We start from the raw sequence: 23,377 nt of genomic DNA, 5'->3' as shown, positions 1-23,377 counted from the left end.
AATCAATATTGATTATTTTCAAGAACATTTAATACTAAGGGTAAGATGGGAAAGATTTAATTAATTTTATGTTGGTTTTAGGAATGAACAAATAATTTGGGATATATATTTTTAGTAATGTGATAAAGTAATATGGGACGGAGGGAGTAGGCTAGGTGTTATTTATACAACAGTATTATAGTGTAACTAAGAGGCTTCTAATTCTAAGGCAAATTATAAATGGTTATTGTAATTTTTGGCAAATTGTAATTCTTAAATTTATAAAGGTGCAGGAGGGCAAGGGCAGCCCGTAAGTTCCCGCTATGCGCGGTATCCGGAAAAGGACCGGATCACAAGTGTCTATTATATGCAGCATTACCCAGCATTTCTTGTTAATATTAATCTTGAAAGGCTAACAAAAATCCATTACTTAATAGTAATACTAGTCTACTACAGTCGCAAACATACTAGAATAAATTTCTAAAATAACACAGTTAATCAACAATTAATAAATTTACAAAATTGTACGTTTCGAGAAATATCCCTGAACCATTCGAAATACCATTGAACTTTTCAATATAGGTCAACTGTCCAATTTCGAATAGTTGAAGATCAAAACTGAACCCATTTTCTCTTGTTTTGGACCAACCGTTAGTAGAAAGTGTGTTCCTGAACTATTTGGTTAGATGAAGGTATTATTGAGCCAAAAACGTAACGACACGGGTATTTATTTTGGTTAGTAAACTTTCCAAAGATTCTTCTTTAATTTTTTTTGGGACGGTGTGAAAAACTTTATTTTCTACCCTACTAAAAAATAGAAAAAGAAAATAATAATTAAAAAAAAAAAAATGAAAATCCTTTTCTACCAGTGAGCCCTCTTCTCCCTCTCTCTGGTTAGGCTTTCGAACCACGGACAAAGAAAAAAGCCATTAAAATTTTGTGTGTGCTTTCAAGAACTTAAAGTTTTCACACTTTATATATATCTTTTTCACCTCATTACAAACATCAGTTTCTGCCCTCTTTATCAGATCCATTACCAGGTATCATTACACCCAAGCTTGTTCTTCGTATTCTACTTCATTGTATTTACTAAGATTGTTATTTTACCTGTTTAATTTCCATAAAGTTTCTCTTTTTCGCATACCCTTTTTCTCCTTTGATGTGTTGGAAGCTGCAAAGGGTTTAAAAGTATCTGAAATTTATCTTTTTAATGCAATGTTTTCACTAAAGATGTGAACTTTTTCAGTTTATATATGTATCTGTTTATAATTTTAGCTGTATAATTTCCATAAAGGTTCTGTTTTTAGCATACCATTTTTGTCTGTTGATATGTTGGAAGCTTCAAAGGGTTTAAAAATAACTGAAATTTATCTTTTTAATGCAATGTTTTCATTAAAGATGTGAATATTGTCTGTTTATAATTTCACCTGTATAATTTCCATAAAGGTTCTGTTTTTAGCATACCATTTTTGTCTGTTGATATGTTGGAAGCTTCAAAGGGTTTAAAGATATCTGAAATTTGTCTTTTTAATGCAATGTTTTCATTAAAGATGTGAATATTTTCAGTTTAAATATTTGTCTGTTTATAATTTCCATCAAGGTTCTGTTTTTCGCATACCGTCTTAGTCTCTTGATATGTTGGAAGCTGCAGAGGGTTTAAAAATATCTGAAATTTATCTTTTCAATACAAAGTTTTCATAAAGATGTGAACTTTTTCCAGTTTATTTATGTTTCTGTTTATAATTTCACCTGTATAATTTCTATAAAGGTTCTATTTTTCGTATACCATCTTTCTCTGTTGATATGTTGGAAGCTGCAAAGGGTTTAAAAGTACCTGAAATTTATCTCTTCAATGTAAAGTTTTGATTAAAGATGTGAACTTTTTCAGTTTATATATGTATCTGAAATTGCTTTTATATGAAAATGGACTCGAATGGGGGCGGAATGGATATATACTATTCATATATCTAAACCCCACCAGTTTAGGATTGAAACTTTGAATGATGTATCTTTGCTTCCTTTCGTAGTATAAGTTATGGTCAAAGGGTTTTGCGTATCTGAAATTTATCTTTTCAATGCAAAATTCTCATAAAGATGTGAACTTTTTCAGTTTATATATGTTTCTGTACTTTCTTTTATATGAAATGGACTCAAATGGGGCGGAATGGATATAGAGTATTCATATAGCTAAACCTCACTAGTTTAGGGTTGATACTTTGAATGATGTATCTGTACTTTCTTTTGTAGGATAAGTTAGGGTCAAAGGGTTTAAAAGTATCTGAAATTTATCTTTTCAATGCAAAATTCTCATAAAGATGTGAACTTTTTCAGTTTATATATGATTCTGTGCTTGCTTTTGTATGAAATGGGCTCGAATGGGGCGGAATGGATATAGGGTATTCATATAGCTAAACCCCACTAGTTTGGGATTTACACTTAGTTGATTGAGGGGTGTTATGGGTTTGGATAAAATTTGAGGGTATGGATTTTGTTTTCAGCTCAGGGTATAGGGTATGCATTTATTTTCTATTGTTAGCTCAGGGTTTTGGTCATGTTGCTGATTTGCATGACTGTATTTTATTGCTTATCCATAGCACTGTCTTTCTATTGAGGTTGATTGTACTCTTGTTTTCAGCATATTGTTACCTATACAATTCCAGCAAAAGCTCTATTATTTGTATACCATCTTTCCCTGTTGACATATTGGAAGCTGAAAAGCAGCTAACATCAGTCTTCTCATCAATTATTTTCATTAAAATGTGAACTTTTTAATTTTATACATGTATCTGAACTTTTTAATGAAGCAAACTTATGAAAAGAGTCACTCCTTGGGAGGGGATTTTGTGGGGTTTGTCTTTTTAATGCAATTTTTTCATAAAAATGTGAACCTTTTAATTTTATACATGTATCTGAACTTTTTATAATGAAGCAAACTTATGATAGGAGTCACCCCTTGCCAGGGGATTTTGTGGGGTTTGCCTGACATTTCGGGTATACTTTTAGTTTCCCTTTTAGCTCAGTGTTTTGGTCTTCTTGCTTCAAATTAATGTTATTCTATTCTTTTAGTGAACCCCTTAGCTATCTTAAAAGACAAACCATATATAGGCAATGTAGTATTGGAATGAATTGGGCCCAAATAGAACGGAGTAGTTTCAGTTGATTATACAGCCGAAACCAAATATGTTTAGGATAACACAGTTGGTTGGTACGTTCTTTCTTTAAACTAGCATGGCTTTCAGTTTTACCTTTGTTTTTGTTTTATTGTCTACAGGTTTTGGAGGTTGTAATACACATGAATGGCGTGGAGGGCGGCAGGGAAAAAGGTGTGTTCTTTAGGCCTCTTCTGTTGGGGTCAACTGCAAATCACTTAATCTTTGAACTTCCAAATAGTCTATTAGCTTTCATGCTTGAACTTCATGGACATCGACTTCTAGAACATTTCCATTAGCATAAACGGGAAGGTTTTATGTTTAAATACTTACCTGCTTAATTCTCTTAAATTTTATTAGCTTGCCTGTGAGAATTGTATTAATTCTATTGTTGAGACTCCCTCTTTAGTTTGCCAAGTTAGTATGTTTTCGAGGTAGTTCTATACAGATTTTTATATGGAATGTTTCTGCAGGGTACCTTCACTAGTCTTACAAAGGCACTGGCAATAAGATCCAGGTTTACTGCAGCATCAGTTTCCAAATCTGACCTTGAAGAGGCGCAGAGAACAATACCAATTTTGGTCGGACAAGTACAAGGTCTGCACTTGTTTCATTTGTTTATATTAACAATTGTGCTTAATCAACTTCCTTTTTAATAGTTTATTGGTGATTTTCTAACTCAGATGGGTTGCGAGCCCATAATCCTTATGTTCTGAACTTACTTCTTGGTAGACGAGGAGGGGCAAAGGATTCTAGTTTTCGTTCCGCTGCTTGTAAAAGTTGTGTTTTTTCCACGCCCCTCTGAAAATCAAAAGTTTTAGTTTTACTGTGGCCAATTATTTGTGCTACATCTGGGTGAAATGCTTCTGAGTTTCTAAAACTTTCTTGGCTATATATCTTTTTCCTTTATACTGCAGGATGCTTCTTGAATGCAGCTCAACGGAAGTCAAACTATACCAACCTCCTAACATACAGAACTTCAATAAGGTGAAGTCACAACTTTACTTTCAACTTTCCAAGGGATTTTTCTGGTTAGTTCATTTATAAAAGCAAGTGACATCATTCTGAGGATAAGTCGTCCTCTAAGAAATATAGAAATAGACTAATAAATTCTAATTAGTTTACACTTCCAGTTTTCCATGTGGACTCGGTGCGATCTAGCGCTATCCTTAAGGCCCTGTTTAGTTCCTCCTTTCTTTTTACGATAAACAAGTCAAATTCTTTGTCGCTCAATCAACATGGATACCTATGTGTCATCTCAATTTAGGTTCAAATTACAGCTGACAATTTTCAAAAGATTGTTGATGACATTAGTAAGAAAAATCACTTCTTGCTCCTAGGACACAGGGGTTTGACTAAAAAAGCTTTTCAGGGTACCAAGAACCCTAAACCTCGTAGATTAAGATAGAAAACTCACCCATAACTATTCCACCATATAATCTTGTAAGAACTGTCAAAACATGCTAATCAAGGGAAAATTACATTAGTGAAACACAATTGTCAAATACTTCTAGATAGAGTTTCCAGTTATGTGGTTCAGTGAAGGGAATCATTATTGAGAAACATATTGCTTTTATGGTTTCCTTTAAGCAAAATGCTTGGATTATAAAATTTTCGCACTCTTGTACCCAAAGACTTACCAAGAAAATGGTGGAAACTACCTGCATTGTTCAATTATAAGAATTTTAGTAAAGAGGTTAATTTTTTTTTCCATTTTTTTTTTTTTTTTTTTTTTTTTTTTTTTTTGATAAGGTAGTAAAGAGGTTAAGTCTTGAAATAGCTTGCTGAATAATGACACTCAGGAGCAGAAATTAAGATTTAGGCAACAAAGGAGGTTAACTGTTACGCATCAAATTGAGTGGAAATTTTTTGTGCAAGAATAACGGGTTTAGCCAGATTTTATCAATAATTTTAAACAACGGGCAACAGCTAGTAAAAAAGAGAGAGAATTCACGACATCTTTGACCTACTTTTTTTCAGTTGGAGGTCTCATTTGTGGTAAAGATCAACAATACATTAAATCTTGAGTACAATTATATCTTAACACAATAAGGGTATTTGGTTAAAGTTTAATAAATGTTCGACATGACATTGTGCAGAGATGTGTATTTGTTCAGATTAGTGGTTTGCCATGGCTAAGTAATAAGTTTGGCTGAATTGAATAATGATATTTCTAAAATGGTTAAGTTGGTTATCAATAGTGAGCTGTTATCTTTTTCCTTGGAGTTAATTGCACTTCTTTTATAACCCTCCAAAGACAGGAAGGACAAATCTGCTCCGCGGTTTCTTCATTGAGAGTAAATCTTAACATTGCAAGACGAAATTTAAGATCATAGGCAGCGTGATAGAGATAAGTTAACAATCTTTTGGTTGACATAACAGAGACAATATGGTTTTTTCTTTTTCTTTAGGTGTTTTCATGCCAGTCGAGAAGCACTGGCTTGGAAAAAAGAACCAGATGCTTTGGGTTTGAAGGTACAGAAGAAAGGGAAGTTCAAGAAAAGGACAAAGGATTCCTCACCACCCGTTGAAGCCCCTTATGTCCCTCCCAAGATAAAAAGAGCTGCTAGCTCCTTATCAGATAGAACTGTAGAGATATTCGAAGGCATGGCAATTGTTGAGCTGGCCAAACGTTGTGGAGAGTCAATATCTGTGCTGCAGGATATCCTTATAAATGTGGGGGAGAAGGTTGACTCAGAATATGATCCTCTTAGCATCGACATTGCCGAGCTTGTTGCGATGGTAAAACTTTTTTTTTCTCTCTCTGTTGAGTTTAAGTGCCTGTTTGGCCAAGCTTCTAAAATCAGCTTATTTTGGAAAGTTCTCTTCAAAAGTGCTTTTGGTGAGAAGCAGTTTGTGTTTGACTAATCAATTTGTAAAGCACTTTTGAGCAGCAATTAGTGTTTGGCTAAGCTTTTAAAAAGTGTTTCTAAGTGTATTTTTTCAAAAGTACTTTTCAAAAAAGAACTTTTGAGGAGAAGCTACTTTCTTTTAGTTTCTCAAAAACTGCTTCGCTTTCCACTCAAAAACACTTTTTCTAGTCTTAAAAGGGTGGCCAAATGCCTCAACTTTGGAAAAAACACTTTTTTATCTAGAAAAAAAGAGCACTTTTGGCCTTGGAGAAGCTTGGCCAAACAGGCTTTAACTCTTGTTTTCCAATTTGAGTGTCTGACACTCCAAGCAGGATGCTCTCAGTGGCTATGGACTAGCATAAATGTTTATGTGTTTCCTTTGCAGGAAATTGGAGTAAATGTTAGGAGGCTGCATTCTAATGAAGGTGCTGAAGTCCTGCCACGCCCTCCAGTGGTTACAGTAATGGGTCATGTTGATCATGGTAAAACATCCCTTTTAGATGCTTTACGTCTGACTTCTGTGGCTGCTAAGGAAGCTGGAGGCATAACTCAGCATTTGGGTGCATTTGTTGTTGGAATGCCTTCTGGTGCATCGATCACGTTCCTCGACACTCCCGGTCATGCAGCATTTAGTGCTATGCGACAAAGAGGTGCAGCCGTCACTGACATTGTTGTATTGGTAGTGGCTGCTGATGACGGTGTTATGCCACAAACATTGGAAGCCATGTCCCATGCAAAAGCAGCTGATGTTCCGATAGTTGTTGCCGTCAATAAGTGTGATAAACCGGCAGCAAATCCCGAAAGAGTGAAAATCCAGCTTGCAACAGAAGGGTTGGGTCTGGAGGAGATGGGTGGAGATGTTCAGGTTGTTGAAGTCTCCGCTGTAACAAAAGCTGGGTTGGATAAACTGGAGGAGGCGTTGCTTCTCCAGGCTGAGTTGATGGATCTGAAGTCTCGTGTAGATGGACCAGCCCAAGCTTATGTCGTGGAGGCAAGGGTTGATAGAGGACGGGGCCCGTTGGCTACTGCAATAGTGAAAGCAGGAACCCTTGTCTGTGGTCAGCATGTTGTTGTAGGTGCCGAGTGGGGGAAAATTAGGGCTATTAGGGATATGCTAGGAAAATCAACTGATAGGGCTAAGCCAGCTATGCCTGTGGAGATCGAAGGACTCAAGGGGCTTCCAATGGCTGGTGACGACATTATTGTCGTTCACTCTGAGGAAAGGGCAAGGATGCTAAGCGAAGGGAGGAAAAAGAAATTTGAAAAAGATAGACTTAGGAAGATGCAAGCGGAAAAATTAGGAGCTTTAGAATTAGAATCTAATTTAGAAGATGAAGAAGGAGAAGTTGAAGAGAAGCCCAAGAGGGTTGAAATGACAATAGTAGTAAAAGCAGATGTTCAAGGAACTGTCCAAGCCGTCACAGATGCATTGAAGAGTTTGGATAGTCCTCAGGTGAGACAAGTAGTGTTTCAGATGTATTGACAGCATGCTATTTAATTGATCAACTCTGTTTTAGTGCTCATCCGCATTCTACATACTTTTAGAGAAACTTCAGTTTCAAATTGTGACAATTGTCCTTTTAATAGGTTTTCGTGAATATTGTCCATGGAGGAGTTGGGCCTATTTCTGAGTCTGACGTGGATTTAGCACAAGCTTGTGGGGCATTTATTGTTGGATTCAACATACGAACTCCACCTAGTTCAATAAATCAATCAGCAACTCAAGCTGGCGTTAAGGTGCTTATTCTGGTTAATACAAAATGTGGTTGTCATTTCTCATTTGAATGCTGTATATGGGAATAATTTGAATGCTCCTAGTACATGCTGGGATTAGAGCCTGTTTGGCCAAGCTTCTAAAATCAGTTTACTTTGAAAAGTTCTTTTCAAAAGTGCTTTCCAAAACGGTACTTTTGGTAAGAAGCAATTTGTGTTTGGCTAATCAAATTTGAAAAACACTTTTTGAGCAGCAATTAGTGTTTGGTAATTAGTGTTTGGTGAACTTTTAAAAAGTGCTTCTACATATATTTTCTCAAAAGTGCTTTTCAAAAAAGTACTTTTGGGTAGAAACTACTTTTATCAGCTACTCAGAAACTTTTGCTTCTACTCAAAAGCACTTTTCCTTCCCCTAAAAGCTTGGCCAAGCACCCCAACTTTGAAAAAAAAGCACTTTTGGTCTTGGAGAAACTTGGCCAAACAGGCTATAACCTAAAAGTATAAAAGAAATGGAAATGAAACTTATGCTCATAATAATTGTGTATTGGTTGCAGATAAGAATCCATCGTGTGATCTATCATCTTCTGGAGGATATTGGCAACTCTATAGTCGAAAAAGCCCCCGGGATATTTGAGACACAGGTTGCAGGAGAGGCACAGATACTGAGCATATTTGAACTTAAAGGAAGGAGCAAAGCTAAGGGAGACGATGTTAAGATAGCTGGTTGTCGTGTGATAGATGGCCGACTCACTAGATCATCGACAATGAGGCTTCTTAGAAGTGGTGAGGTTGTTTACGAAGGATGTTGTGCATCGCTAAAGCGGGAGAAGCAGGATGTTGATGCAGTCGGAAAGGGGAATGAATGTGGACTTGTGATTCAAAATTGGGTTGATTTTAAGGTTGGAGATGTCATCCAATGCTTGGAGCAAGTCAACAGAAAACCGAAATTTATTTCATCGCAAAGTGGCGCTGTCAGAATAGAATGTTGATAGATTTTTCACTTGAAATGAGTAACTTTATTTTTTGGTAAGGTAGGTTATCTATTCTCTGTTTTCCTTCTATTTATTCTTGAATAGACGTGAAACAATTTTGCTGTATAAAACTCTAAAGTGAGCTCTTTACATTGAACAGCAACAATTATACAGTGTATGTTCATTTTTACCTGGAGAGTGCAATACATTCTCTGAAAGCTGAGCATAATAAATGTTGTATGCTATAGAAAACAATTTTGGTTTTACATACAGGACATTATGAACTAATGATTCATTTCTCATTTCTCTCTGTGTAGTGTGTACTGCTTTCTGCTAAAAGTCATTATCTTCTTCCTCAGTATTTTGATGATGCTTAGTCATAGTTTTTGTTTTCTCATTATGGTTACTAAGAAATCATCGCTTTCAGGGCAGTATACATTACTGGTGAGATTTTTGAACAAGTGGTTTTTAGGTTTAGCCTAAAATATCAAATTATGCTTCAGTACCAAACTATATGTTGTTTGGAGTCTTCTCTAGTCACGGAGACACCATTTAATATTGCCTGTTGTTGACCATCATCTGACCTGACACGGAGGCCTCGCGACGAGGGATATGTCCCAGAAACATAAAAATGTGATTTGGTAAATCCTGTAACTTTTTGTTCGTGAATATCTGAACTGGTTGTTTGTTGTTCAAGGATTCTTGTTTAGGTGATCTACGTATAATATAAAGCTCGGCAAAAGAAGAGTGATGTGGCACCTCTCTTTGGCCAAGAAATGCATTTATCTTTTTTCTCCTTTTTTTTTTTAATTTTTTCCTCATTATTTCCCTCTTTATCTTAGTTTCAAAAGCCTAAAATTACCTACATAATTATTCAATTAAAGCGGAAAGCAGTTGCTTTGTAAAATGAAAGATTGAAAAGTCATTACTTTTCAAAACGTTTTTCTGAAGGCATTACTTTGAGAGATAAAAGATGAAAAGTCATTACTTTTCCAAAAGATAAAATGTTGTTATCCGCTACTGCTTGAGCAATTTGTATTCCATGGCAGACCCAGTGAAAAAACTCAAACACTCAAACAATCAAACAGGTGGAAGCGGATGTAACGTTTTTGTCTTATTTATTGTACTCCATTAATAGCTGCCTTTACGTAAAATTATGGACTAATAATTTTGCCGTTCATGTAAAGAAAGTATTTGTCAATTCAGATTGTTACGTGTTTAAGAAGCAGTACTTTAAGTAAGAAAACTGATTTGTAGATAAACACTTGCGCTGAAGAAAAGCTATTCAATATTACATCTTATACAGAAAAAAACAAAAACAAACATGAAGATAAAGATTGAAAGGAAAGTATGATGTAATTCTCATAGAAGTAAGGAAATCAGTAGTAATTTTGGAACTTCTTTTCATTTACAAAAAAATAAAATTAAAGAGTTAATTTAATTTAAACGACCGCGCGAAGCGCGGACAAATTTACTAGTTCATACTATTCATACAGTGCCTTTATCTAATAACCATCTTTCGGCTAACCTAGCCTCTTCGAAACCCAGAGATCTTTCAACCGTAGCTTTCTTCCCCTTGTATGAGAGCTCAAAGAAAGAAAGTCATGCTTACAATATAAGAAGGAAGCTAACGGAGATGTGTGCATGCAGTAGGTATAGAGTCAGTCGAACTAGTACTATGAATACGCGAAAATGTTATTTATGAATGATGAATGAGGTATCATTTGACACCATTTCATAAAATTTTATTGCTTTTTTGTAAATACTATTAAAGTATTCATTTGCAAATATTCATTTGGGACAAGACGTGATGCACCACCACCCGAAACTTAACTGAAATTATGACAATAGGTTGATACTGCTTGTATAAAATTCTGTGTACGCCCACTGGTCGGCTTTATAAATCTTTATACGTATACCACTCTATTAAGGTTTATTTCATTTCAATACACATGGATGACCTGACTGAAACAATTAACAAAAATATTTAGAGTAATGTTTTTTCTGAAAAAGAGCAGTACATTAGGGAAATTTCCTTTCTATCATTGTTTTTCTGTTTTTCCAAGCACCACAGCTTGATAACGCTTTATTACCAATTTGTTCTGTTGGATGTACTCCTACGACACTTTTAATTTATTTAGAAGCTTATCATTAAGAAGAAAGTGACAGATGTTAAAGTGCAATTCTTTGCTTTTAAGTATTTAATTAATCTCCCCTAAAAGCAGTGGTGGTTGTTTGATTCATCAGAGAATCAGATATCAAAACTTACTCGCATCCCGCGTTTATCTTGTTTATATGTTTTTGTCCTTAATCATAGTTAAGTGATAAGTATTCTCGCTTTGATTTGGAATTAGTATGATTAAATTATGTGAAAAGGTGCAGATATACCCCTCAACTTTGCGATTTAGAGCAGATATACCCCTCGTTAAAAAAGTGGTGCATATATAACCCTGCCGTTACAAAATGGTGCCAATATAACAAGGTACGATTTAGAGCAGATTTGCACCATTTTGTAACGGCATGGGTATATATGCACCACTTTTTTAACGAGGGGTATATCTGCTCTAAATCGTAAAGTTGAGTGGTATATTTGCACCTTTTCCCATAATTTAATCATACTTATTCCAAATCAAAGCGAGAATATGTATCACTTAACGATGGTTAAAATGATAAAAACATAAATAAAAGGTAAACGCGGGATGCGAGTAAGTTTTGATACCTGATTCTCTGATGAATCAAGCAACCACCACTGCTTTTAGGGGAGATTAATTAAATGCTTAAAAGCAAAGAATCTTTGCACTTTAACGTCTGTCACTTTCTTCTTAATGATAAGCTTCTAAATAAATTAAAAGTGTCGTAGGAGTACATCCAAGAGAACAAATTGGTAATAAAGCGTTATCAAGTTGTAGGGGTGGGAAAAACAGAAAAACAATGATAGAAAGGAAATTTCCCTAATGTACTGCTCTTTTTCAGAAAAAACATTACTCTAATTTAACAATAGCACAAGTATATAGTTGTTGTTTTACAGGAATATCCTAACATGGTATTGAGCAACAACAACATGCCCAGTATAGTCCCACCGGGTGGGGTCTGGGGAGGGTAGAGTGTGCGCAGAGCTTACCTCAACCTTTTGACGGGTAAGAGATCAATTTAAAATAGACCGGCTCAAAGAGAGATGAAAAAGCATCATGAATAATAAACAGTAATAATAAGCAATAATAGCAGCAAGATAAAATGATAAATAACATAAAAAGAAGCAATCAAATATTATTAGCGACAAGAACAAGCAATTTAAAGCAGTATAAAAGGCATGGTGAACTACTATAGAAAATAAAACAATTTGATTATTGAAGTACAAGAAAAAACAAATAGTATTAGGAATCAAAAGACAAGGACCTACAAGAATAATACTACTATGAAATGATAAACAAGACCCAACATGGTATTGAGTGTCTCAAGAAATTCTGTAACTTTAAAAATGAACTTGCCCATGTCCCTGTGCAAGTATCACGTAATAAAGTCATAGTTTAGACACTTTTTTATTCAATTTTTTTTATAAATTCTAAACCTTGAAACTATTATATAATGTTGTACAAAGATGATTACTTTTCACTTGTAAGCAAAAACCTTGCTACTCTCTAGTGGAAAGTGTGTACGTTTCAGATGACTATGGTCTGGAGCTGCAATTAACAAAACAATAAGGCAAGCACTTGATTTTTTATTTGAAATCACTTATAGTTAGATTCTTTATATTTCTTAAAATAAAATTTATATATTCACAAGATTATATGAGAAGTACCACAAGTCAGCATAACTAATAATTCAAGACATTTTAAAGAAGTTTGAGAAAATCGTAATGGAAGAAAAAATTGTTTGATTTTTCAAATAGTAACACCTTCACATAAAATGGGGATGAAGGGAGTATGAGTTTTGTTGGCTGTCACTTGTAGAACCATTTGTTGGTTTATGGGAATAGACGAAAAGAAAAGAAAAGTACGATTGGTTCAATGGTATATTACAGTGAAGTGTAGTAGGGAATTTTTTCAACTGATCAGCGTTGACTATGAAGCAAATGTTCTCTTTTATCTTTTTATCTGAAAGCAGGGCTTTAATTGATTAACTACAAAAGGACCAGGAGTGACAAAATGAAGTGATAAATTCACCATGTTTAATTGATAAAGAATTATGTAAAAGATATATGTCATCCATCTATCAACTTTGTTGCAATACCGTGTGGGCGAAAAAATATTTACTCGCGTCAGTATTTACTTCAAATCAAATAATCCAATCATATATATTTACTCGAAGTGTTTATATCAAATCAAATAATTTAATCATATAATAGTCACAACTCACAAATTAAACTAAGAATACGTATCAGTGAACCATAGCTTAAATGCAGACACGTGTGTACCATAGGCGCAAATAAATTATTTTCTCGTGAAAGTAAGCATTTTCCAAGCTATAACAATTTGAGTGAACATGCTCTCTTTCATATGGCATCTAATCTGACAAATCATAAAACAACCATTGCTTTTAGGAGAACTTACACACGTGTTTGGTATGGAGGAAAATATTTTTTAATTTTTTGGTGTTTGATAAGTTAAAATCTTTGAAAACACCTTGCGGCCCCCCTCCCCTTCGCTCTCACTCCTCAATCTGTCTAAATTATGTATAAATATTTTTGAGATAATTATATATGTTTACGTATCAAACACAAAAAAATAAATTAGAAAATCACTTGTTTTTTAGGATAACATTCTCTGTGGAAAACAATAAATTTCCTTTGTACCAAACACACCCTTAAAGCAAAAAGAGATTTTGAGTTCTCTGTCACTTTCATTTCAATGATATTTTCTTGCCGTTGTGGAAACAGACAAACTTATGCCATCCACGAGCAAAAAAAGTGCTAAAAAAAGATTTTTTTTTAAAATTGTGATTCAGAATAAGATAATTGTGTGGTTGTAAATTATCTCATAAGTTAAATTATTTCTTAATATAGAAAAATGACATTTTTTTTTAGAACAAACTAAAAAAGCAAAGTGTGGCACAGGACCAGGGAGTAATAAAATGCTATTTGTGGTGGTTAAAAAATGTGGGGAAAAAGCAACAATCATAGTAACGAAACTTCCCAAGTGTACACTTTTCTACCAGTTTCCACAAAACAATACTCAAGTACACTACAATACAAGTATATTGTTATTTCCACGAACATGGTATTGTCTCAAAATTTATTCGAATAAACACAAGTACACAACAATATATAGTTTCATCTTAAAACCTGGAAGTGCACAGTTGGTAACTTAAAAAAATTGTTTGTTACGTGCAAGTCTCACGTCAGAAGTCCATATTTGCATCTCAGATGCATGAGAATCTTGTTTACTCAGCTTACTTTTATAAATTTTAAATCTTGGAGCTATTATATAGTGTACAAATTAAAGATGAAATATTTTCACTTCAAGGCAAACAAGTAGTTATACTCTGGTGGAAATGTCGAGGAGCTAAGGTTGTTAGAGGACCATAAGATGCATGTTTCATTCTTACAAATTTGTATTATTCAGATGACTGTGTTCTTTTGAGCTGAAATCAACAAATACAAGAAGGTAAATTCCAACTTCTAATTTGCCCATTTAGCTAGTTCTGCTGATATGTTTTATTCACTTTTAAGTTCTTAGTTCTATAAAATTCCATTACACTATAGTAGTTGCCCTTACAACCTCAGCGGCAGAGACCCTGGTGAACAAAAGGAGAAATACATAGGAGTTCTGTTTAAAAATGGCTGTCTTTTATAGAAAACAATCTGTAGGTTTCTGAAAAAAAAAGGAAAGAAAAAGGAAATAATGATTGTGCTTTTGGTTCAGTGGTATCATAAAGTGAAGTGTATAAAAGTGAGGGTAGGGAAAAGTTTCAATCTCTGACTCTTCAAAAATGTTATCGGGCGCGCGTCGGATCCTCCAAAATAGTGCATTTTTGGAGGAACCGACACAGGTGAAGCAATAATTTTGAAGCGTCCGACGAACAAAGGTTGAAACTAATCAGTGTTGACTATGAAACAAAAGTTCTGGAAGAAGTTTGGAAATGCTTGTTTATGAGATGCTTTCTCTTTTATCTTTTTATCTGTAAGTTGTACTTTAAATGATTAAGTTAGATGCTCTTTATCTTTGCATTTTATTGGATTTTTAAATGCCTTGTACATTTAAAGATGCTTTCTCTATTCATTTAGTTGATTTATAAAGTAAATGCTCTTTATCTTCTGAAAAGCAGCAGCTTTGAAAGAATACTGATTTGCATTTTCAGGTGGTTGCCATCCTGAATTCAAAAAATGATTTTACTTCTGAAATTACTGTTTCTTAATAATGTTTGTCTCTGGAAATTTCCTTAATCGTGAACATGAAAAATTGTATAATATGGGACTGAAATGAGCTTAAATGGAGGGACATGGTTAGTGAGGATTCATATAGCAGAGCCCACTTGCTCGGGATTGAGGGCATAGCAGTAAAAGTTGTTGTCGTTATGAACATCCGATTTATTAGTGGATACAGCATCAAGAATCTGATAAAATACCCCCATCATGCCCTTTTTAATTAGTTTTTATTTTCTTAAGTTTTATCAGGGACAACCATGGATCTCTGGCTGGTTTTCTGTGGGAAGTATGAGTGTTCTCAGAGGGCTGGAGAAACTTGCAGTTCAATTTTTACAACTATCCTTGATCCATCCTCATGTACCAATCAAATTCTGGTCATTTCTGCAAATATCCTACTTCTGATGATTCTTGTTTTCCTCTCTTTTACTAAGTTTTCATCAAGAAAGTGCGTGGCATCCTCCGAGTTCCAAGGCAATTCCGTCTCGTCAAGTTGTTCCTACATTTTCAATGTCAGTTTAGCTTTATCATACTTGTGTTTTGGGATATGGAAAGTTTCAGACAAAGTCATCAGAGAACAAACTATTCCGCCACTCCTCCAATGGCTAGTTCCGTTGTCACAAGGGCTCATGTGGTTGCTGCTAAGTTTATTTTCTATCAACAAGAAACAACATATTTCTTCACTGGTGAAGCTGTGTCTTTTTCTTGCAAGCTTACTAGCAGCATTTATTTGCATTTCATCCATATGGCAAGTAATCGTAGAGAACATAGTATCCACAAAGTCAGTCTTGGACATGTTACCACTTCTAGGGGCGATTCTAATGATCATTTCTGAGTCAGAAGTCCAAAAGAAATTAAGCACATGCGAACCTCTTTTGGAAAAAGTTGAATCAAAGGAGAATACAACTCCATTTGCCAAAGCCGGAATTTTTAGCAGATTGTCCTTTTTCTGGTTGAATGATTTATTGAAGAAGGGCAAGGAGAAAACTCTTAACGATGAGGATATTCCAGAGTTGAGGCTGGAGGATCAAGCTGGAACGCTGTACTCGTTATTTAAAGAGCAAGTGAATAAAAGAAAGGAAAATACTTCATATGCTCGGTCTTCTGTATTTTCCGCAATAGTATTCTGTCAATGGAAAGCCATTATGGTATCTGGATTCTTCGCATTGATTAAGACAGTGACTGTGTCAATAGGGCCTTTGTTTCTTTACGCCTTCATTGAGGTTGCCAAAGGGAAAGGATCTTTCAAATATGAAGGTTATGTGTTAGCCGGGGGAATCCTTATTGCTAAATGCATAGAATCATTAGCAGAGAGGCAATGGTTTTTCAGGACTAGACTAATCGGCCTTCAAGTTAGATCTTTGCTAACTGCAGCTATATACGACAAGCAACTCCGTCTTTCAAACACTGCTAAGAATACTCATTCACCTGGTGAGATAATAAACTATGCCACCGTTGATACTTATAAGATTGGTGAATTTCCATATTGGTTTCATCAAATATGGACAACAGGCGTTCAGATATGCATTGCATTAGTCATAATGTATTATGCTGTGGGACTGGCTACCGTGCCAGCTCTAGTATTAGTTGTAGCAAGTGTGCTAGGAAATTCTCCAGTCGCCAAATCACAGCACAAGTGCTTGACAGAGCTTATGGTTACACAAGATAAAATGCTAAGGGCCATAACGGAAGCACTTACTAGTATGAAAGTGTTGAAGTTGTACGCTTGGGAGAAACATTTTAAGAATGCAATTGAAAAGCTAAGAGACGAAGAATACAGATGGTTAACGGCATTGCAGATTCAGAAAGGCTATTACCTGATTTTGTTTTGGTCAACGCCAATTATAGTATCTGCAGTTACTTTCTGGTCTTGCTACTTACTCAAAGTCCCTTTGAATACCACTAATGTCTTCACATTCCTAGCCACTTTACGCATCGTTCAGGAACCTATTAGGTCAGTTCCTGATATTCTCGGAGTATTCATAGAAGCAAAAGTCTCTTTATCTCGAATTGTGGAATTTCTTGAGGCTTCTGAGTTGCAAAACAGACATATCGAGCAGAAGTACCGGGGAAAGGAACTTGAGCAGTCCATAATTATCAAGTCAAATGGGGTATCATGGGATGCGAGTTCGCCAAATCCTGCATTGAAAAGTGTAAACCTTCGTGTTAAATCGGGGCAAAAGTTAGCTATCTGTGGAGAAGTTGGTTCTGGTAAATCAACTCTTTTAGCTGCAATTCTCGGAGAGGTTCCATACATCGATGGCTTGGTAAGTTTTATGTTGACTTCTCGTTCTCTTTTAATGGTCAAATTTTTCGGTAGTAGAGTCAGACTTTTCTATAACAGCCATCCTCTTTAATAACATTTCACTATAACAGCCATATTTTATGTGGAAACGACCTTTCATGTTATGTTATATTGTACGTTCTCTATAACAACATTCACTATAGCAGCCAAAAAATATCGGGACAAACGGTGGTGTTATAGAGAGGTTTGACTATACTTGGATCTCAGCAAATGTTAAACCTGTTTCATTGGCTTCTGAATTTTCAGGTTCAAGTTCATGGATCGGTGGCATACGTTTCTCAGAATGCATGGATTCAGACAGGAACAATAAGGGAGAACATACTTTTTGGTTCCGCAATGGATCAACTTAAATACCAAGAAGTACTTGAAAGGTGTTCACTTGTGAAGGACCTTGAAATGCTTCCTTTTGGTGACCAAACGATTATTGGAGAAAGAGGTGTTAACCTCAGTGGCGGACAGAAGCAGCGAGTTCAGCTGGCACGTGCATTGTATCAAGATGCAGACATATACCTGTTGGACGATCCATTCAGTGCAATTGATGCACATACCTCAACCTGTCTGTTTAATGTAAGAACGCTCATCTCATTTAACCAAAGACCCAAAAACATTTTCTGAAATAGCTAACTTGGATTATGATCAGGAATATGTCATGGGAGCTCTTTCTGGAAAAACAGTCTTGCTTGTGACTCATCAAGTAGATTTCCTTCCTACATTTGATTCAATATTGGTTAGTAATTCTGTTCTCAATAGCTTAATGTCACTTACTATACATGATGACCCTTAGGGGTAGTTTGGTTGCTGGTTAGAGTTATGCATGTATTAATAATGGAAGGATTAGTTATGCAGGGTTTAGTTACTCCATCTTCTACCCTGCATAAAATAATACATAGATTCTTCATAACTTATATATGTATTAGTTATGCGGGATTGTAAACTAGTAATAGAACATTGTACTCCGGTGTTCTGAATTTTATACATGACTAACATGCTACTAAACATGGTATTAGTTATCTTGGTTTTAATACATGAATAACTGACTTCCTAACCAGCAAATTAACGACCCCTTAACTTCTACTTCGATTCTAGGAGTTTGTGTTTAAGTGTGGGATCTGATAGAGTTTTATTTTGTCGATAGCTAATGTCTGAAGGGAAGATCATACAATCAGCTTCCTTTGATCAGTTGCTTCTTTCTTGTGAAGAGTTTCAAAACCTCATTCATGCACATGGCGAGGCAACTAAAAGTGAGTGTTCTCCACAAGAAAGGACCAAAAGCTCCGAAGAAAATATTCGTCAATTGTGTGCAGAAGAGCAGCCTGTTGGTGAGCAGTTGATCAAACAAGAAGAAAGAGAAACAGGATACACCGGTCTTAAGCCTTATAAACAATATCTTGGACAAAGCAACGGATTTTTATACCTCCTTTTGGCGATATTTTCACACCTCATATATATGGTTGGGCAGCTAGGACAAAATCTTCTGTTAGCTGCTGATTTACAGAGTTCAAAAACCAGCAAATTTAATCTCATCTTACTATACTCATCCATAGGTTTTGGTATGTCATTAACCTTGTTCCTTAGGTCCTATGCAGTGATTGATTTAGGCCTCAAGTCTTCAAAATCTATTTTTACTAAGCTACTAACGTCTATATTCCGAGCACCAATGTCATTCTACGACTCAACCCCACTCGGAAGAATACTTAGTCGGGTAAGAAACGACAACCTAAGCTAGCCTATAACAACAATGTTGGGAGGCTTATATGGAACTAACATGGTTTCTTTTCCTTATATATATATTTTTTTTTTTTGCAGTTGTCTTCTGACCTCAGTGTTTTAGATCTTGACATGTCGTTTCGATTCAGTCAAGCGTTGGCCTCTACCTTGACCACATATTTTAGCTTAGGAATATTGGCTGCTCTCACCTGGCCAATCTTGATTGTCATTATACCGACGATTTATATGACAGTGATTTTACAGGTGAGCAAGTTAACTATTCATGATTCATTAGTAGTCCTTCTACTACAAAAAAACTGGAATTAGCTGCGAACTTCCTTGCTAACTGAATTTTTTGATAATCTATTGCTAATCTGCTGCTACATAAGATTAGCGACAGATTTTGTTGTCCGTTGCTAATTCCTGTTTTTTCAGTAGTGAATTACATCGACTGCCTGCTTAATTTTTTTGTCCACTGTTTCATTGTCCTGCACAGAGATTCTATTTTGCTTCAGCAAAGGAACTTATGAGAATTGATGGCACAACAAAGTCATCGGTTGCTAGCCATCTTGCTGAAGCCATCGCGGGGGCAATGACCATCAGAGCTTTCGAGGAGGAGGATCGTTTTTGCACAGAATATTTGCGCCTTGTTGATAAAAATGCAATTGCATTTTTCCACAGCTTTTCAGCAACCGAGTGGTTGATCCAACGGTTGGAGATACTATGTGCCTTAGTTCTCTCGTCCTCGGCCTTAGCCATGGTTTTACTTCCCTTCGAAGGTTCTGACTCAGGTAATGAAATTCATTACATTATGCAGCTAAACTAGAACAAAATGATGTTCCGTTCATATACAATCAGACCTCTCTATAACAGTTTTTATTCCGATATTTTTTTGTTGCAATAGCAAAATGCTGTTATAGAGGTTGGTTGTTATAGATGACTGTACTAAGACTTTGGCATTTGATTTTCAGGATATATTGGCATGGCTCTGTCATACGCTCTTTCCTTAAACGTAGTCCTAGTTCCGTCGGTCCAAAACCAATGCATGCTAGAAAATTCGATTATTTCAGTAGAAAGGCTAGAGCAATACATGCATATTCCTAGTGAACGTGCTGAAATTATACAAGGCAACAGACCTGATCCTTCTTGGCCTTCCACTGGTAAAGTTGAGATTGTTGATTTAAAGGTTAGTATCCTAATTCTTGGTTATCCATCTTCCTTTATTCATCGATGCAGCACAAAGATCACACGAAATGTATATTCCAGGTCAGATATCAACCCAAAGCTCCACTAGTTCTACAAGGCATTAGCTGCATATTTGAAGGTGGACATAAAATTGGAGTTGTTGGCAGGACAGGTAGTGGGAAAACAACTCTTATTAGCGCCTTATTTCGCTTGGTAGAGCCAACGGAAGGAATGATCATCATAGATGGCCTAAACATTTCAACAATCGGGATTCATGATCTTCGATCTTCTTTATCGATCATTCCACAAGATCCAACGCTTTTTAGCGGGACAGTTCGATACAATATTGACCCCTTGTCAGAGCACACTGATCAGGAGATATGGGAGGTAACATTTCTTAAAACTATTGTCAAAAATTAATCATTCTGCAGCATAGCATCTTTCATTTTGCTGCAAAATTTGGATATTATTCAAGAAGCATTAGCCTATAATTTATTAAGCTCTCACCTGATACGAGTACCAGCTCATAAGTACTTTTTGGCTTATCTACGCGTGTGGTAAACATGAAAAGTGTTTATAAGAGAAGTGCCTATAAACCAAATCCCATAAGTTTGGTCACCCTCATCTATGTCTTTTCAGCTTATAATTACTTTCGCTTGACCAAGATTTTACTATTTTATTCCTAATACACTTGTAATCTCCTCCATTCCATTTCTGTTGTTTGTCCTTTTCCCATGTAAAGGGCGTTTCTAACTTTCTATTGCTCTAACATAAGTGTTATCAGCACTTTCTACCAAACACATTAACTTTTTATAACCACTTTCAACACTTTTGTCCAAACATATGACTGTTTATTTATAAAATCAGTTTCAACACTTATTTCCGTTATCATGGGTGCAAGGTTTTGGGCAAATGTCAACTTCGAGACGTTGTTCAACAGAAAGAAGGAAAACTAGACTCCTCAGGTAAATAAACAAACATCCTAGCATGATGATAAATTGAATCCTCCATGAGATGAAAATTACTATGTTGCTCGGCCTCTTCAAAAAGTAGTGCATTTTTGGAGGATCTGACACTGTGCAGAAACATTTTTGGAGAGTCCGAGCAACATAGGGAAACTAACAATCAATATTACTACAGTGGCACAAGATGGATCAAATTGGAGCATGGGACAAAGACAATTATTTTGTCTTGGAAGAGCATTATTAAAAAGAAGGAAAATATTAGTGCTTGATGAAGCAACTGCATCAATTGATAATGCAACAGATTCAATAATACAGAAAACAATAAGGACAGAATTTGAGGATTGCACAGTGATAACAGTGGCTCACAGAATCCCAACAGTGATGGACTGCACTATGGTTCTTGCTATAAGTGATGGTGAGATTCAAGGAAATAGTTCCATATTTCATTAAGGGTGTGTTTGGTATGACGGAAAATATTTTCTACTTATTTTTAAAAAATGTTTTCTAGTAACTATGCCGTTTGGACATGAGTTTCTTTCCTCCTTTTTTTCCTTCAAAAATTTATTAAAAAAAACGTTTGGTTATAAATTGACTTTTTTTTTTTTCACTCATAGAACTTCTACTTCATTTCGAGTTACATGTATGACCAAACACAATCTTAACATCCAAATATCCTTTTTCAACCCTTTTCCAAATATTACATTTCTTATGTCCAAACACCTACTAAGTCATTTTCTGGTGTTCATTGTCGGAAAAAAAATAAAATTCCACCATCACTTCCCTCGCTTTCAGATGGAAGTCATCTTTCATCACAACTATCTTAACTCTTAACCTCATATTGTTGTTTCAACCACCAATTTGACATTATTATCAATATTTAATACTCAAACATTTGAATAAAACACACTCTAATTTGCTAAATTTATTATTAACCTTTAACATATTTGTTTTGAAAATATTTTTCAATCACCAACCAAATATTAAATAAATTTTTCCAGGGATATATTTTCCATAAAAATAACTTATATCGTATCGAACACACTAAGATTCATTAAAAATGTTGTATGGTTTCAAGTGAACTAACATGAAATGTTAAAGTACATTTTTTTTTTTTTTTTACAGGGAAGCTGGTAGAGTATGATAAGCCAATGAAACTTATGAAAAAGGAAAGTTCACTATTTGGGCAGCTTGTTAATGAATATTGGTCACGTTCTCAAAATGCTGACATACAAATTAAGTCCATATGAGTAGCCAATGTGGAACTCATGAATAAGGATTTAAGTTGTATACATTTAATTAGTGCTTATATAGCGTGTTATTTTATTTTTCAGGTTACCAATTCATATACCTACTAGACATTAATCTACAATTAGCTTTTAATTAAGATAGGGTAGTTTAATAAATCATAGTAAGAATGTAATATAATTATGATTTAAGTTATATGTGCTGATAGTAAAAAAGTTTACACTATCCAGTGCCATTTTACTTGTCATATCATATTATCATTCTATTTCTTATATTAACATGGAGTAATATCTTTCATGTTACACTAATGACTTATTATCCAAACATAAAGAAGGTAATGAATATGAGAATATTGCTTAGACTTTCGATCTATAAAATGTTTCTGTTCTATTTTGCAAAAATGTATTGATAGAATTACCCATAATGTATTCGATATAGAACAATTAACCCTTCATTTTCAAATGGTCTTGTTTGTAACCCTATCATTAGCCATTAGGCCTATATTTGCCATTATTGGATAACAGACACCAATTTCCCAATTTAAAATTATAATTTATTTTTTAAACCTAAAAAATGCCTCCTATTAATAATTAAACCCCAAAACCCCTCGCCATTTTAAACCACCTTTAAATTCAACTACCTCTTCAAACTCACAAGGTTAAGTCTTTAATTTTCGATAATTTTCATCAACTTCCTCTTAGATTCTTTGAAGAAAATGTCTGAAAATTCGACTGATTTTTCACTGATTCATTATTGGGTTGCATTGCTTTGTCTGCTATCACAACGTGGGTGACTAAATCAGTTTTATATTCAATGTTATGTAATCTTACAGGGCCTTTCACAATGACATTTCGTTGGTAAAATGGACGTGTATGCTTTTTGGATAATTTGTTTTCTTAACCAATCTTATATAATGTAAAGGCATATTGTGAGTGCAATGAAATA

At 35.0% G+C, this 23,377-nt stretch overlaps 2 protein-coding genes across 4 annotated transcripts; both read left to right on the top strand.

The window, feature by feature from the left end:
* Nucleotides 1-842: 842 nt before the first annotated feature.
* Nucleotides 843-8,966, top strand: LOC132030613 (uncharacterized). Its single transcript, XM_059420316.1, has 8 exons — nucleotides 843-1,019; nucleotides 3,251-3,302; nucleotides 3,602-3,725; nucleotides 4,046-4,115; nucleotides 5,540-5,870; nucleotides 6,366-7,433; nucleotides 7,568-7,717; nucleotides 8,248-8,966. Exons 2-8 carry the CDS (start codon nucleotides 3,276-3,278, stop codon nucleotides 8,680-8,682), a joined length of 2,205 nt encoding a protein of 734 aa, XP_059276299.1. The 5' UTR covers nucleotides 843-1,019; nucleotides 3,251-3,275; the 3' UTR covers nucleotides 8,683-8,966.
* A 4,840-nt stretch (nucleotides 8,967-13,806) lies between these two features.
* On the top strand, nucleotides 13,807-22,676 carry LOC132030612 (ABC transporter C family member 10-like). 3 transcript variants are annotated; one of them, XM_059420314.1, is made up of 12 exons: nucleotides 13,808-14,267; nucleotides 15,278-17,292; nucleotides 17,577-17,897; nucleotides 17,971-18,057; nucleotides 18,466-19,032; nucleotides 19,137-19,301; nucleotides 19,534-19,828; nucleotides 20,009-20,223; nucleotides 20,304-20,609; nucleotides 21,124-21,187; nucleotides 21,363-21,602; nucleotides 22,310-22,676. In XM_059420314.1, exons 2-12 carry the CDS (start codon nucleotides 15,286-15,288, stop codon nucleotides 22,432-22,434), a joined length of 4,392 nt encoding a protein of 1,463 aa, XP_059276297.1. In that variant the 5' UTR covers nucleotides 13,808-14,267; nucleotides 15,278-15,285; the 3' UTR covers nucleotides 22,435-22,676. The 3 variants fall into 3 exon arrangements, with proteins under 3 accessions (XP_059276298.1, XP_059276297.1, XP_059276296.1); XM_059420313.1 differs by having other exon boundaries at nucleotides 13,809-14,267; nucleotides 15,269-17,292; XM_059420315.1 differs by lacking the exons at nucleotides 18,466-19,032; nucleotides 19,137-19,301 and having other exon boundaries at nucleotides 13,807-14,267; nucleotides 15,269-17,292.
* The last annotated feature ends 701 nt before the right edge of the window (nucleotides 22,677-23,377 follow it).

This window comes from Lycium ferocissimum, chromosome 9, assembly GCF_029784015.1.
Source record: "Lycium ferocissimum isolate CSIRO_LF1 chromosome 9, AGI_CSIRO_Lferr_CH_V1, whole genome shotgun sequence".
Taxonomy (NCBI): Eukaryota; Viridiplantae; Streptophyta; class Magnoliopsida; order Solanales; family Solanaceae; genus Lycium; species Lycium ferocissimum.
The sequence above is the reverse complement of the archived record's forward strand: the minus strand, read 5'-3'. Positions and strand labels throughout refer to the sequence as shown.

Excerpts from the sequence above, each read along its gene's own strand:
- LOC132030613 (XM_059420316.1), top strand. The coding sequence starts at position 3,276 with ATGGCGTGGAGGGCGGCAGGGAAAAAG. Across the intron at positions 4,116-5,539 it reads ACATACAGAACTTCAATAAG|GTGTTTTCATGCCAGTCGAG; the intron begins GTGAAGTCACAA and ends CTTTTTCTTTAG. Across the intron at positions 7,718-8,247 it reads CAACTCAAGCTGGCGTTAAG|ATAAGAATCCATCGTGTGAT; the intron begins GTGCTTATTCTG and ends TATTGGTTGCAG.
- LOC132030612 (XM_059420314.1), top strand. The coding sequence starts at position 15,286 with ATGGATCTCTGGCTGGTTTTCTGTGGGAAGTATGAGTGTTCTCAGAGG. Across the intron at positions 20,224-20,303 it reads TTGAGATTGTTGATTTAAAG|GTCAGATATCAACCCAAAGC; the intron begins GTTAGTATCCTA and ends TGTATATTCCAG. Across the intron at positions 21,188-21,362 it reads AGGAAAACTAGACTCCTCAG|TGGCACAAGATGGATCAAAT; the intron begins GTAAATAAACAA and ends ATATTACTACAG.